The sequence below is a fragment of the Protopterus annectens genome, chromosome 4.part0 (assembly GCF_019279795.1).
Source record: "Protopterus annectens isolate FY-2018-M chromosome 4.part0, PAN1.0, whole genome shotgun sequence".
NCBI lineage: Eukaryota > Metazoa > Chordata > Ceratodontiformes > Protopteridae > Protopterus > Protopterus annectens.
In genome coordinates this window covers 252,963,351-252,980,004 of record NC_056733.1, presented here as the reverse complement: position 1 = coordinate 252,980,004, position 16,654 = coordinate 252,963,351, and the positions used below count along the sequence as shown (strand labels likewise).

Genomic DNA, 16,654 nt, shown 5'->3' with positions numbered 1-16,654 from the left:
CTATGCTGATAAGTGGAAAAAGGTATTGCTCCTGGATTTAATCTAAAGGAGAGGACACAACTCTGTCCTCCCTACCTCCTGATTTTGTATTACTTAGCAGATCTACTACCACAGAGGCTTATCATTTTCCTTCATTAAGATCCATCCCTTTGCCATCTCGGCTCATTACAACTCTGAGCCGGCCATATTCTCTTACCCTCTCATCAAACAGTTCCTGAGAGGGGCAAACAACTTAAGGCCACCAAGGAGAGCACCCACCCCTGCTTGGGACCTTAACTTTGTACTGGAAAAGCTCACACTGCTCCCTTAGCCTGCAGCGTCAGCAGACTTAAAATTCCTCTTTTGGAAAACAGCATTGCTCCTGGCCATCACTTCAGCGAGAAGAGTGTCTGCGCTACAAGCACTTATGGCCTTGCAACCCTTCATTATTTTTCATGCTGACAGGGTTTCCCTCAGGACTAAGCCTTCCTTTATGCCCAAAGTGGTGTCCATTGAGGCTCTCAACCAATTTATCCATTTGCCAACCTTCTTCCCTAATCCTCAAAAAAAGGGGAAAGGATCCTGCACTCCTTAGACGTGCACAGACAACTCAGATTCTACCTGGAGAGGACTAAGCCCTTTAGGAAATCTGACCAGTTACTATTCAGTTTTGCACCAGGGGCAGAGGGCAAGGCCATTTCAAAATAGACAATTTCCAAATGGTTAGCACACCGTATCCATTTCTGCTACAAACACCATGGGAAACCAACTCCTCAGGGGGTCAGAACACATTCCACTAGGGCAACTTCTACCTCTACAGCTTTCCTCAGGGGAGTCCCTATCAAGGACATTCTGGAGGCTGCCACCTGGAGCTTTGTACACACATTCACCAGGCATTACCACCTGCCTGTTTTTTTCCAAATCCAGGGCAGGTTTTGCAACTGCAGTCCTGCAGGGCATACTAGCCATCCCAAATTCTTTTTGTCTGCCTCTACCCTTTCTACAGCTTTGGGAATTAACCCAAGTGTGATGACTGCAACAGTGAAACACGAAGAACATATTACAGTTGTGTACACTTATAAATGTAGATGTTCGAGTGTATTCACTGTTGCAGTCCTGGGTGTTCATCGTGCATACAGCTGCAGTCATAACAGATGGGTTCTCCTGCCGTCAGGCGGGTCCTCGGTCGGCCGAATTCCAAAGTCTAGGTCCGGCGTCCGTTGTCGTTGCTTCTTCCCTGACGTCAGTGCGACAGGGGTATAAAGGAACCAGCAGACGCCATTTTCTTCAGCCTTTCTTGCCGCGCGGTGCCCGAAGCAGAAGCAGTTCGCAAGTGCCGGTCGGCCAGCTCCTGAGATTACGAAATTTGGAAACCGAAGTCTTCTTAAAAGCTAAGTACCCCGTTGGGGAAATTTTTCTTGCCTCAGACCGATGTCAGACAAAGTTAATAATAGTATTTCTTGTGGGAAGCAAATACCACATAAGGATTTCCATTCCCTCTGTATACCTTGTTTAGGCCCAGACCACGACGTCTCGGTCTGTCGCTTTTGTGCTACATTCAACAAACGCACTATTAAGCATCGGGCGAAGTTTGCCCAGCATTATTTTGGGAAAGCATTTAACTATACTATGTCGTCGGATACTCCGACTCCGGTTTTGTCTAAAAAAACGCAAAGACAAGGACCGACACACGTGGTCCGCGGCCTCTACCGACACCACGCCAAAGCCGACTACACGTGGTCCGGTTCTCAGTGAGGCGCCTACGCAGCCCCTGATTACCAACGACACTTCTTTGGCGGTGTCTCCTGTGCCCGGTCGCAGGCTCTCGCCCACCCCGACTACAGATACCGAAGCCACTCTTGGCATTGAAACTCAGAATGTGGACAGGTCCACCTCCACTCAAGGTGTCTTCAGACCTTCATCTTCTTTCTCCATCAAGGCTTTCACAAAGTCTAAAGCAACCATGCACTCTGAGACCAGCTACACAGGGCCCATCTCCAGGCCCCATGCCTAAGAAACAGATGCTTAAAATGGCTGAGGATTTAATTACTCTAATCAGAGGTTCTCAGCCCCCACTGGACAAAAGGCCCAGAGTGGAGGAAGATTCCCCCTCCTCTGATCAGGGCTCCATTATTTCAGAGCACTATGATGATGAGGAACATTCTTACTCCCCTTTTGAAGACTCTGATGTGGAGGAGTCCATCCCTTCTGTATCCCCCCCTGAGGATTACTCATTTGGGGAAACTTTGCATACCTTAAGGGAACACTTCCACTGGGAAGGCCAGGATTATTCATATTCCAAGAAAAGGCTCAGGGAATTTCTCTTGTTACCTCAGCATAGGCCTCTGGCTATACCTCCTGTCTTGGACATCCTAGATGTTTACTCGGAGGCCTGCCTTAACCCGGACTCTCTACCTCCAGCTCCAGTTAAGCCTGACTGGTACTACAGGGTTCCTGAATTGCACCAATTTCTTTACAAAAGCCATGCTGCTGACCCAGAAACCATCTCACAGGGCCCCAAGGGAGTTAAGGCCTCCATTGCCAAAAATCCATTGCCTTCCGAGAGAGATTCCAAATCCTTAGAAAGGTGGGGAAAAAAGGTATATACCTCGGCTACCTTATCCATGAGGGCCTTAAACTGTCAGTTTCATATGCTAAAATACCAACAGTTTTTGTTATCACAATTGAAGAGTAAAATGTCACAACCTGAACAACCAGACTTGAAGGAGTTACAGGATTTGATGCATAGTGCAGAACAAGTGGGTAAGCATACCTTACAATGTGGTTTTGATGCTCTAGAGGCCTCATGTAGAGCTGCTGTTACAGGATCAGTCATACGTAGGCATGCCTGGCTCAAGAAACAAGCCTTGCCTGATCATGTCAAAGCTAAATTACTAGACGCCCCTCTTCAAAAGGATGTACTATTTGGTGCTAATGCTGAGGAGGTATTAAAGAAAATGGAGGAAAAGGCTAAATCAATGCAAACTGTGAAAGAATTTCTACAGGTTCAACCCCCACGTTTTAGCAGAAATTGGCCTTCCAAAAACTGGTCCTTTCCTGCCACAGACAGACCCCAAAGAGGCAGATACAGGCGCCCGAGGGGCAGAGAACAATCTCAAGGATCGTATAGAGGCAGACAATGGCAAGCTCCTACACAAAGAGGTGGTGAGGACAACTCGCAATCTTTCAGAAAGCAAACCCAATGACTTTCCCCTTTGCATGCCAACCAGGTCTCAAATGGCAGCCCCCTTAGGAGGAAAGCTGGCATTATTTTAAAAAAATTGGCATGTTGTCACAAAGGACAAATGGATCCTGGACATTATAAACAGAGGCTACAAATTCCATTTTCACACCCTTCCAAAAATGAGAGGCATGCCCAACCTGCCACACAATCAAAGGGCAGAGGCACAAAAGCAAATTACAGATCTCATAAACATGAAAGCTACTCAAGAGGTACCTACTCACGAACAAGGTCAAGGTTTTTATTCCAGACTATTCCTGGTACCAAGGAAGGGAAAAGATTGGAGACCTATTTTGGACCTATCCATCCTAAACACATTTTTACTCGTACCAAAATTCAAGATGCTCACATTACGGCAGCTTCTTCCCATGCTGGGCAGGGAGTCTTGGCTGGTAACATTGGACCTCAAGGAGGCATACCTGCATGTCCCAATCAGACAAAATTGCAGAATATACCTCAGATTTCTTGCAGGTTCAACCCATTATCAATTCTCTGCATTGCCCTTTGGCTTATCTACTGCGCCCAGAGTATTCACGAAATGCCTGGCATCAGTAATTGCCTACTGCAGACTTCAAGGGATTCAAATATACCCATATTTGGATGACTGCCTGATCCAAGCGGACAGCAAGCACATACATCTGAAACATCTGGCTTTTGTAATAATGTTGTTGAATTCTCTGGGATACACAGTCAACAAAAAGAAATCAAGGCTAATACCCTCTCAGAAAATAATTTTCCTGGGTGCCAACTTGGACACAAACACCCAGATGGCCTACCTCACGCCAGAGAAGCAGGGGCAGCTAACTCAGTACTTCAGAACACTAGCAAATTTCACCAGGCTGACTGCAAGGAAAATCCTGCAGGCTCTGGGATTCATGGCATCTTGCATCCTACTAATCCCATGTGCAAAGCTGCATATGAGGAAACTTCAATGGTACCTGAAAAACCTATGGTCTTAACACAGCCACAGTTTGGAAACAATAATACCACTAATTCCATGTCTTCAAAAGGAATTTCTGTGGTGGGCTCAAGCATGCCAAACTAACACAGATCTCCCATTCTACAAGTCTCAAGCAAATCAGGTCATCACAACAGACGCCTCGGACTACGCCTGGGGGGCGCACATGACAGATCGGTGCATTCAGGGCAAATGATCCCAAAAAGAAAAGCACCTTCACATCAATCAAAAGGAAATGCTAGCAGTAATAAATGCTATTATAGCTTTCAAAGACCACCTGCATCCAGGTCAACTATTGAAAAGGACAGACAACACCACAGTAATGTGGTACATAAACAAACAGGGAGGAACCCATTCATACCCCCTATGCAGGCTGGCCATGTCACTTTGGAACATGGCTCTGGAATTACAAATCGAACTTCAAGCACAGTACTTGCCAGGCAAGGAAAACACGCTGGCAGACAACCTAAGCAGAAATATGACAGATCCACACGAATGGAAGTTGCATCCTCAAGTTTTTACAGACATAATTCAAGCATGGGGAAGGCCAGACATAGATCTCTTTGCCTCCCACAAAAATCACCAATTGACAAAATTCTGCTCAAGGACTTTTCATCCACAGGCCTGGAGAGTGGGCGCTCTCTCTTTCAGTTGGACAACAATGACAGTGTATGCCTTTCCGCCTCTTCCTCTGCTGCCCAAAGTTCTATTAAAAACCAGAGCAGACAGACCAAAGATGATTCTCATTGCTCCAGACTGGCCAAGACAGCACTAGTACCCACTCCTGAGGAGCCTGGCATTCCCTCCATGGACCCTACCTCTAATGCCTCTTCTTCTGACTCAGCACAGCTTCAAAACTCTTCACAGTCAGCTGAAAACACTCAATCTGGCCGCATGGAAGATTCCTTAACATCACAACAGACCCTACTCTCCAAGGAGGTGCAGGATGTCATTTTGGAGGCCAGAAGGCCATCTACTAGAAAAGCTTACTCCGCAAAATGGAAACGGTTTTGTGCCTGGAATGAGAAAAAGGGCCAGAATCCTGGAAAACTGAATTTACCTCAAATATTACAGTATCTAGCTGAGCTGCTAAGCAGTGGACTTTCATTCTTCTCCATCAAAATCCATGCCTCAGCCATTTCTGCAGAATACAACACTGATCCACCTTTATTCTCTCACCCCCTCTTAAGACAGTTCCTCAGAGTGGCTAAGAATATAAAACCCCCAAGGAAACAACCAATACCTGCTTGGGATCTCAATTTCATTCCAGAAAAGCTGACCTTGCCTCCTTTTGAGCCAACTGCCTCAACAGATTTGCAATATTTGTCCTGGAAAACAGCTTTCCTTCTGGCTATCACCTCAGCTCGTAGGATATCTGAACTACAAGCCCTCATGGCTGTGCAGCCTTTTATAATCTTCCATCAGGACAGAGTTTCGTTATGAACCAACCCGTCCTTTATGCCAAAAGTGGTATCCAGGGTAGCTTTGAATCAGACTGTACACTTACCTACCTTCTGCCCTAATCCTCAAAACAAAGGGGAGAGACTACTACATTCCTTGGACATCCACAGACAGCTGCGTTATTATTTGGACAGAACAAAGCCTTTCAGAAAATCAGAACAGCTTTTTGTGTCCTATGCTATAGGAGCTCAAGGGAAGCCAATTTCCAAACAGACAATCTCAAAATGGATAGCCCACTGCATACGCTTTTGTTACTCTTTCCGTAGTAAAACTGTACCTGCAGGCATCAGATCTCACTCCACAAGGGCCACAGCTACCTCTGCAGCTTTCCTCAGAGGAGTTCCTACCAAAGATATTTTGGAAGCAGCCACTTGGAGTTCTGTGCATACCTTCTCCAAGCACTACCACCTACCATTATACTCCAAAACTAGAGCAGGCTTTGCCACTGCAGTCTTGCAGGGCATTCTGGCTCCTCCTAGTTCCACCTAGTGCCTACCATCCCTTTCTTAGCTTTGGGATTCTACCCATCTGTTATGACTGCAGCTGTATGCACGATGAACATAGTACAGTTTTGTACCTACCATAAATGTAGATGTTAGAGTGCTAATACAGCTGCAGTCCAGGTTTCCCTCCCTCCTTCCCCTCTTGGGACAGGCCTATTGGCTAACACCTCCTCATACAACCTGATTGGGGTATTCTTTTATGATGTATTTGCTTGCAGCTACTGTATTTTGATTATATTGCATTGCTTTTACACAAATTTATGTATTGCCTTCCTTCTGGGGGCACCTGACATCTGGGGCAAGAAAAACTGAAGAAAATGGCGTCGGCTGGTTCTTTTATACCCTTGGCGCACTGACGTCAGGGAAGAAGCGACGACAACCGATGCCGGACCTAGACTTTGAAATTCGGCCGACTGAGGACCCGCCTGACGGCAGGAGAACCCATCTGTTATGACTGCAGCTGTATTAGCACTCGAACATCTACATTTATGGTAGGTACAAAACTGTACTTTCTTGGAGGGTGTGCTCTGTTATGATCTTAGGTGTGTAAGAGATTAGGGGATTTGTGAAGTTTTGACAGCTGTTACTATGGTAAAAGTTGGCACTAAATTTATTTGCTAATGGTTATGTTCCGCTGGCCCAACTGGGTGGACACTTTGGATTAGTTCAGTGCACAGATGGAATTTAGTAATTTACTTGTTAATTTCCTAATGTAACTAAAGGATTTTTACTTGTCCTTGGCTTCAGCAGATGCTGGTTTCAGATGTGTTTGGCTTTCATTTTAATGGTAGGTTTTAGTTCCTTACTAATCTTTTTGACACCATTTTTGGTATAAGGACATTTTTTTTTATCTTTTTACAGATCAGGTTAGTTCCACTGGGATAGTAACCCTAGTAGCCTCTCTTCAGGGGAGGCCCGAGGTGGTATTTATACTACTAGAGGAAATTTGGCTAGGGCATTGGGGAGCCGCCCCTGTTCTATTTGGTAGGCACAGTAGGATCTTTTACATCCATCTAAGTTGCCACAACTGTAGCAGATGGGGCTTCTGTTTAGCATCTCGTCTGAAGGATGGCACACACAGTAGTGCAGCACTCCTCTTATAATCCACTACAGTGTCAGCAGTCGATCTACCTGGTTTGAGAATAGAACCCACAGCATTCTGCACCAAAGGCGATTGTGCTTTCAATTGCACCACTGACACTGCACTGTTTAGTGAAAGGACTTTAGAAGCTCTTTTTTTTTTCCCTCTTGTTACAGAACCCGTTTGTAAATAGTAGGGTATCAGAATGGTTTGTTCCTAAATATACCATTGTATCTTGTTATAGGATAGATGGAAAAATCTAAACACTCGGATTGTTATAGAACTGTGTTACATAAGAAGCAGGGAGGCTGCATTGGAACTTGTGGTATTCCAAGTACATTTTAAGAGCTTGTAATAGAATTTAAGATTTTTATATTTGAAATCCTTAAATTTAGATGTTTTTATTGAGAGGGTGTTTGAGACCTTAAAGGTCGCAAGCTTGTGATTAGTATTGCCGTCCCTGATTATATCTGAAAGAATGCTACATGGGGAGTCTGTGTTGAACAGGTGAAGGTTTGCAAATTACAAAGTTCTGCAGCATAGTCAGCTGTAACAGTCTACAAAATTCCTTGTTTTGTTTTGTCCAGGGTAAGCTGAAATTAGATTAGTTTGGTTTATCGGTCACTTCAAGTCTACTTAGATGGGGATAATATCTGACAAATATGAAGACATCTTCAGAGTCTTTCAGGTCTGAATGCATAGTAAACTGAAAGCTTAGGTATGGAGTGATTGCTGTTTTTAGAGAGAGATTTTTACAACAAATACATGGATGTGTTCAGATTGCAGGATAACTTCAAGATCCAGCAATTTGTTTTTAAGACTTGTAGCATTGAGAAGAGCTACGTTGATGTAGTCTGATTTGGCATTTACTTCATTCATATCTGTTATGCTGATTTGTCTAGTAGCTGAATTCTGTCTAAAAAGGCACTTTGAGGGCAGCAAATGCTTTAACAAACACACACAAGCCATGGAATGAAAGGTGCAGGCCCTCCTTTGTGAAGCAAGTCTCATCTTGTTCCAGGGTGATGCATATGAAATTCTCCCTAGAATGATACCAACTACTTAGTTTAAATTGATAAGCCAGTTATCATTTTTTTGTATTTTGACATCTTTGTGTGTGAAGGCAGGATTCCACTCAAGACTAGGGTTTTGTCTGCATTTGACAAATGTATTGTGAGAACAGAATCTAAATGAGAAGGTTAGGACCACCATCTGTATAACTAGCCATCTATTGACTTCTTATGTGGGCGTGTTTCTGTGCGATGATATGCAATAAAACGGTTTTAAAGTTTCAGCTGATGTTATATTACAGCATACAGGTGGGAATGTTTTGCAGAGGCTGAGCTTGGTAAAGGGAGCAGAATCAGTGCTGATCTTATGATGAATATTGGTTTTCACTGGCACACTTAACACTTGGGAGCTTTGCACCTATTGGCATCAAATGAAGGTGCTTTCCAAACTAAACTGGTGCGGAGAAGCTGAGATGATGAGTACTGTGGTAGTGAGCATGATTGTTAACTCAGACAGGAGACTGGTATGGTCCTAGTTGGGTGTAAATTCCACAGTTGCAAGTAAGATGAAAAATCTTAGCCAAGTTTTATATTATCACAAAAGATTACTGCACTTACTGCCTCTTGTTCCTTTACCTAAGTTTTTCACCTTCTGTACTGACGTCTTATCCTGGAGTTCTTGAGGATGGTAAGACGGTGGTATTAGGGAAGCTGAGGTGAGATTTTGCTTGAGATAGCAAAATTAATTCATTATTTCTGCATTGGTCTTATTTGCTTGATTATGAGAAAGGTTTGTGCAGAAGATCTTGACTTTGTGTTGGCAGTTCCGCAGATTGAATTGCTTGCTGCTGTTCGGTCACTTTATAACCAACATTTCTTATCCTGTTTTGAATGTATAGGAAACCAGAACGTCGATCATTTAGGGCTTATGCAGCTGTACTGTACATTGATCCGAGGATGAGAATTTTTATTCAAGGGCACAAAGTGAGGACCAAACGACTTGCGTGCTGTTTGTACAAACCCAGGTAATGCTAGAGTACGTATTTTCTGTGTTATGTTTGGTGCTTAGAGTTAACTGTATATTGCTTGATGGAATTTTTAGAATGGAATAAGTCCCATTTCTTTTGTTGGATTTTTTTTTTTTTTTTTGTAGTTCCCAGTGGGATTGAAGCTGTATGGCATTGCTAATAAGCTGAAAGCTTTCTGTCATGTGTCATATGGCCCTTCTAAAAAGGGAAGGTGACAGTATTTGGGTTTGCACTAAAGTGGAAAAATTAAGTTGATTCCATGGGCTGTTAGGGGAGAGTAACTGTAAATGCAACTTAATGAACTGAATGATATAGTATGTCCTATTGTGATTGCAATACAGTTCTTAAGAACCCATTCCACAGAGTGCCATTTTGCTGTGCTCCCTCATTCAGACTGGCTACTCAAGAAACTGTGTATGTTTCTTTGTTAGGTGGCTTCCCATCACCCTCAAACCAACTTATTTATCCTGGCTGTGAATGACTGCATAGGGGTGGGGAATTTAATTTTATGCAGTGGTAGATGATGAATTTGATTTTATCCCCTGTTGCAAATTATTCTAAAGATTTGCTTGTATTGATGCTAGAACTATTTTTTAAACAATTTCTCTGATGTGTTCTACCAAAAGCGTAGAATAGTAGATGTACTTCTATGCTTATGTTGCAGTATTCTTAGTGTGGGATTACCTGCCGCAGGTGACCCGAATGTCTGCTCCTTATACAAAAGCTTAAGCCTAGTTGCTGTAGGTGTTTGGGACATCACACTTAAGGCCAGAAACCAGGGACCTTAAATGTGACGTCTGCACTCGGACCTCCGAACTTTTCACCTGCAGTCGACCCTCACATTGATTGCTTCTCTCCTCTACTTTGAAGACGTCTAAAGCTAAGCACCCCATTAGGGATTTTGTTTAATTCTTGCTTGAGCTTGTTTTACTGTACCCAACTGTTAGCCGATATCCACTAAGGAGGGTAAATGCTGTTGCGGGCGCCAGATTCCGCATAAAGATATATACGACCATTGCGTTTTCTGCCTAGGCTGAGAACCCGATCATAGCTTTTGTCCTGTCTGTCAGTCATTTGTACCCAAGACCCTCCAAAGCCATCTGCAGCCCTAAGTCTGTATTTAGAAAACCAGAGGCTCAAAAAGCTAGTGCTCGGGATGAATCCTGAGTCAGCCACCCTGGCAGAACCACCACTGAAAAAGGCCAAGGTTCCAAGGCTTAGTACTTCTGCCTCTCTGCCATAGGAAGTCCTGCCAGCTTCCGATTTAGGAGTTGAGGGACGTCTGTTCGAGCAGTTTACTTTGGTGACTCCCCTCGAGGATGCCGCTTTGGAAGTAATGGCCAGCACCAGTGGCGGCTGGTGACTTCAAATCAAAGGGGGGCTGCAGGAGATAGATAAATGGGTGGGGTCAGTGGAAGGGGTGCAGACAAACTAGAAAGGGGAGGAGCTATGCTCAAAACCACAAAAACTAAACATTAATTAAATATGCTGCCCTGGGTGCCAAACCCTCATTATGAGAGTCCAATCAAGACAAATGAAGTGTAAAAGAATAAAAATATTTCAATGCATTGGCTGCTTGACAGCTTACTTAATATCTAGATGGAAACAAAAAGGTTGTGAGGCATGAAAAAATAAATTACTTTTTAAATACATTACTGGAATGCCAGTCAAAATCAAGTATAAGAAAAACATGCAGCACTCAGCTCAAACCGCTTCTCCTTGCACTGCATTATAATTTGTATTCAGCTTTATTAAAGTACCAAGTAACATGCTGAAAGTAGCAATCTCTGTGATACCCCCACTTGTAAAAATGTTTATCCATAAAAGACCTGCTGCCTGACAACTATCTACTTGTTTCATGGGGAAAACATGATCAAAGTAAAAAATAAAAAGCAAACACAGCTCAAGATACATTGCTTAAAGGATTACTGTACAGGTTATGGACCACACACGAATGGCATTCTGTTTAGTTTACAGGTAAAGCCCTCCGAGATCACTGGAAGTCTCCAACAAGTGTAATGAGCTTCTTAAAATAATGTAATCCTGTCCTTTATTACAAATACTGTCATATGCATTTCAATACCCAATGCTTATACATTATCTAGTTAAGTATTCTCTGCATGGCAACAACAGAAAGACTTCAATGTTGGCAATTCTTTCAGTATGCTTATTAAAGCTTACTTGCATGTTATGATCTCAGACAAGCTTACCTGATGGTCATTAAAGCATTGCTACTTAAAACACAGAGCAACAGGCACGTTCTGAGTAATAAGCATAAATCAACTGTACAAAAATATGACAGAAACCAGACCATTCTGCAAAATCCAGAACAGATGAAAAGCCACTGTAGTACTTGTATCTACCTTGGATGGGGGGATACCCTGCACATTTACACTGCATGGGGGGATACCCTGCACATTTACACTGCACAACTGTTCCTTGCCTTGCTTGGACACATCCAGAGTCACTACATGGGGGAGTGGGGTGCAACAAGTATGTCACAATTTGAAATGTCTCTGGTTGACTGATGGCCCCGACACATTTGTCATACCTCACCATCAGAGCAAAGCCATACATAGAAGTGGGACAAAGGCCCAAAAATAAGGACAATTTTTAAATATTGGTCTTATAAACTTAGAAAGATAATAGAATAGTAGGTCTTGTATTAGTATGAATTTTCTGAAGGATATGAAATCTGAAACCAGACCATTCTGCAAAATCAAGAACAGATGAAAAGCCACTGTAGTACTTGTGTCTACCTTGGATGGGGGATACCCTGCACATTTACACTGCATGGGGGGGATACCATGCACATTTACACTGCACAACTGCTCCTTGTCTTGCTTGGACACATCCAGAGTCACTACAATGGGGAGTGGGGTGCAACAAGTATGTCACAATTTGAAATATCTCTGGCTGACTGATGGCCCTGACACATTTGTCATACCTCATCATCAGAGCAAAGCCATACATAGAAGTGGGACAAAGGCCCAAAAATAAGGGCAATTTTTAAATATTGCTCTTATAAACTTAGAAAGATAATAGAATAGTAGGTATTGTATTAGTATGAATTTTCTGAAGGATATGAAATCTGAATCTCAAATGTCTGTCATTATTTTCTAACTTCGGTCTTTAATGATTTACCACTAATTTGCCAAAAAAACAATTTTATGAAAAATGGACCAAAAATGTGATGCAAAAATATAAAATAGCCACACAATACAGCTGGGAACCTGTCAAAGAAGGGACATTTTTAATAATAGTACTGCTAACTTGAGCAGCTGACAAAGTAAAAGAATCTACATGCATTTCTGAAATAAAAGTAATCTATAACTCTGATTATTGCAGTTATTTCTAAATTGTAAACCCTCCAAGTTTTCTTCCAAAATTGCTATTTTGCGGAGGGATTATTAGGGGAAGAGCAACATTTTGAGCCAAATTCGGGGACAGTTGAGAGGTTTGGCTATGCCTAATTCTATAAAGCAATTTATTTGTATGTACCTCTCAACCTGTTAATGCAATAAATCTGGACAAGGCCAAATATATTGGGGGAACATAAACAGTACTAAAAATTGCTCTTGTATAAACTGAGACAGTTGATAGAACAGGTCTTACTTCAGCATGCATTTTTCTGAAGGTTATGAAGTCTGAAACTCAGTGTCGTTAGTGACTTAGTTCCTAAATGATTTTCCAGAAAACCACAAATATTATGAGGAACAAACCAAAAATAAGAAGCAAAAATCTATTCATTCTGTGAAAATCTGGACAGCTGGGAGGTATAGTTCAGCTGGGGCTGTCTGACTTTGCCACCCTTCCCCCCGCACAAAATCATGGTCGAATGGAGCCCTCCCCCCTGCAGCCATTCCAATGATCCATTACTTGGCTACATCACTCCATTTACCATAAACACTAACATGCATACTGCTTTACTTCTATGATGATCTGGATTTCATTTGAAAGTTTTATTTTGCATTTTACAGCACAAACACTAAGATATCTGCTAAACAAAGCAACGTAGTCTCTCAATGAAAACAGGCTTGGCATTAAAAACTTCTCTGCCCTTGAAACGCACATTCAATGAAACAGCATTGAAACCCACATTCAAAGAAAATACATTTTGCCAGTGGCAGATAAAGATTAACTTTGGGCTGTTTTCAAATCATAGCCCCCTTGCACATGAAACATACATGTGCTCTTTGATACACCTTCCTGATTCTACTAAATTATATTCCTTGTACAATACAGTACAGTTGTTAGACGGCATTTTAAATTTATTGTTTTGAACATTTTTCCAGTAAACAATGAAACAAAATGCATGCACCAATGATAAAACTACCCAATTCAGAACATTTCCATCATAAAAGTCCACTCCACCTTCTACAGTCCACCAGTATCAGTAAATATGCACAATCTCTGAAGTAGTAAAAGTCATCTAAATAATTCCACATTAAAGAAATCTGTAACAATGAAGAGGTTGCTGCTAGCAAAAAACTTTATATGTCACTGTTTATTCATCTACAAATAAGGTGCCTGTTGCCCTTGAGGAATAAATTGCCTATGTTGCATGCATTAAAAAAAATAAAAATAAGCTAGTAATATCGCAATAGGGACTGTATGGCAAACTGATAACAGGTTCATAGTTACTACTGTAGGTATCTTTGCCAAAAAGACTGCAGCATCCACCCACTTTACAACACAGTACAGTATCAGCAATGCATCTATCTACTGTGGGAGTAGAACCCACAGCCTTCTGCATCAAAAGCAAGTACACTACCTGTTGTGCTATTAATGCAAGCAGACTCAGAATAAGCATCACTAAAGTTTTGTTCCCCTGCAGCTCTCAGCTCCTTGTAAAGTCTACTCGACACGCAGTTGTATCTCTGAACTTTGCAGCACAAGAAATCTGGAAAAAGCCGACGTTTATTTTGGGGGGGGGGTGGCAACCAGGGACACGTTTTAAACATTGCTTGTATAATGTTGGAAAGTTGCAGGGGACCCTGTGCAAAACAGTCAGAGAAACATACCACTATGCCAAATCAGCTGTTTTGTAAAAGAGAGGAAGATAAACTTAAATGGCTACCATTTAGTGAATTCAGTTCTCAGCGTAGCTGTCAACCTCTTGGCACAAAACATCTGAACAAAGCCAATAATGGGGGGGAATACAGCCCCCAAACATTCAGTGAATTCAGTTCTCACTATAGCTCTCAACCTCCTAGCAAAAAACATGTGGACAAAGCCAGTAATGGGGAAGGGAATACAGCCCCCAAACATTCAATGAATACAGTTCTCACCATAGATAACTCTCAACTTTAGCACAAATACCTGGACAAAGCCAATAATGGGGAAATACAGTCCCAAAAATAGGGACAAATTTCAAATATCCATGTTATAAATTTAGACAACTGCTAGAACAATTTTGTGTTACCATGTACTTTCTGAAGAATATGAAGTCTGAAATTCAAATGCCTATTTTTTAAACTTTTAACCAGGAAACTAGTCTGACTTGGAACAAAAGAAAATTTTCAGCAGAGTAGAGAGAAATGCCAATCACATCTTTGCAAGTAAAGAGAACATGCAGACACCACACAGAAGGCACCCCAGCCAAGAATCAAACCAGAGAACCTGTAGCTGTTAGGCAGCAATGCTACCAGTGCACCACTACACTACAGACTTTGCAAGGAAAAATGTAGATACAGAAACCACAGATTTTATGAGGAACTGAACAAATATGAGGCAAAAATCTGCAAGTTTGTTTTAGAAATGGTGGTGGATAGGGAATTCAGGTCCTTGCCCCCTGCATCCAAGGTACAGGGTTCAAGCCTGAGTCTCTATCCACCACCATTTGCTCTCTCTAGCCACCAGTATATAGTAACTGGGGCATTTTATACACACACACACACACACACACACACACACACACACACACACACACACACACACACACACACACACACACACAATGACCTACACTCCAGCCAGCAGCAAAACGGCCTACACTCCAGCCAGCAGCAAAACGGCCTACACTCCAGCCAGCAGCAAGCGGCCTACACTCCAGCCAGCAGCAAAGCGGCCTACACTCCAGCCAGCAGCAAAAGCGGCCTACACTCCAGCCAGCAGCAAAGCGGCCTACACTCCAGCCAGCAGCAAAACGGCCTACACTCCAGCCAGCAGCAAAACGGCCTACACTCCAGCCAGCAGCAAAACGGCCTACACTCCAGCCAGCAGCAAAACGGCCTACACTCCAGCCAGCAGCAAAACGGCCACACTCAGCCAGCAGCAAAACGGCCTACACTCCAGCCAGCAGCAAAACGGCCTACACTCCAGCCAGCAGCAAAACGGCCTACACTCCAGCCAGCAGCAAAACGGCCTACACTCCAGCCAGCAGCAAAACTACCTGAAGCAACACACACACTCACTTACCTGATGTATGTCTGACCAAGCAGCTAAACCACCCGAGCAATCCAGCGACCTGAAGCAGCAAAATCCACCCGTGACACGGTGCAATCCAGCCAGCGACCAAAACCTGCTACACCTACCTCCTGAATGAGCCCGTGCAATGAAAGTCCCGCGAGAGCAGCTCACCTCTCTCAGTCCTGATTGGATCTGCCTGCAGCTGAAGCAGTCCAGACCTCCTCTTCTGTGCGGTTGTTCCCCGCACTGATTCCTGGGTGCATTTGCAGCAATGATTGCTGGGTACCTGTGTTTCTCTATCTGGACTGCAGTCTAGACTCGTGTTTTTGTTTTTTTTTCTGTTTGTTTTTTAGTTTTACAGATTTTTCTTTTTTTTTCTAGGTGGGAGGGCTGCAGTCCGATACCACGAGCCGCCTCTGGCCAGCACGTCCTACTGATGGGGGGAAACAGAACACCGCAAGTCCCTACTCCTATCCAGGCCCCTTCTCCTAAGACTACTCCTTTGAAAAAGGAAGCAGAAAACTGAACACCTTCCTCCACCCACAGAAGAAGTCCCAGACCGACCATCCTTCAGCTCCTTGATGCAGGCCTTCATGGCCCTTAGGCCCCTGGCCTCTTCCCCCTCCACCTTTCCTGTTCTCAGTCCTAGGCATGCCTCAGCTGCTTTTCTCCCCCCTTCCCACTGCTCATGAAGGGGAAGAACAGGAGGCTTACTACTCATCTTCAGATGAATCCATTTCTTCTTCATCTCAAATTGCCTCTCCACTAAAAGATTATTCCCCTGTTGAAGAATCTATACAAGGGGACTCTCCATAAGAAGATATCACTTTTGGGGAAGCCATCGCAAAGAAGAAAGAATACTTTGAGACACTTCCCAAATGACTGAAACTCGAGATATTTTGAGTTACTTCAAGTGGAATCTCCCTACCCTTCAGCCATCACTCTAGTTATTCCTGCCTACCTTGATGCACTCCCCTGTTTT

At 43.2% G+C, this 16,654-nt stretch overlaps 1 protein-coding gene across 1 annotated transcript in view; it reads left to right on the top strand.

The window, feature by feature from the left end:
- MORC2 (MORC family CW-type zinc finger 2) overlaps positions 1–16,654 on the top strand; it is a 1,452,408-nt gene that overhangs the window by 240,484 nt on the left and 1,195,270 nt on the right. Inside the window, exon 9 of the mRNA XM_044068246.1 lies at positions 9,133–9,258. Within this exon, the coding sequence (XP_043924181.1) occupies positions 9,133–9,258 (126 nt within the window). The remainder of the gene's footprint in view (positions 1–9,132; positions 9,259–16,654) is intronic.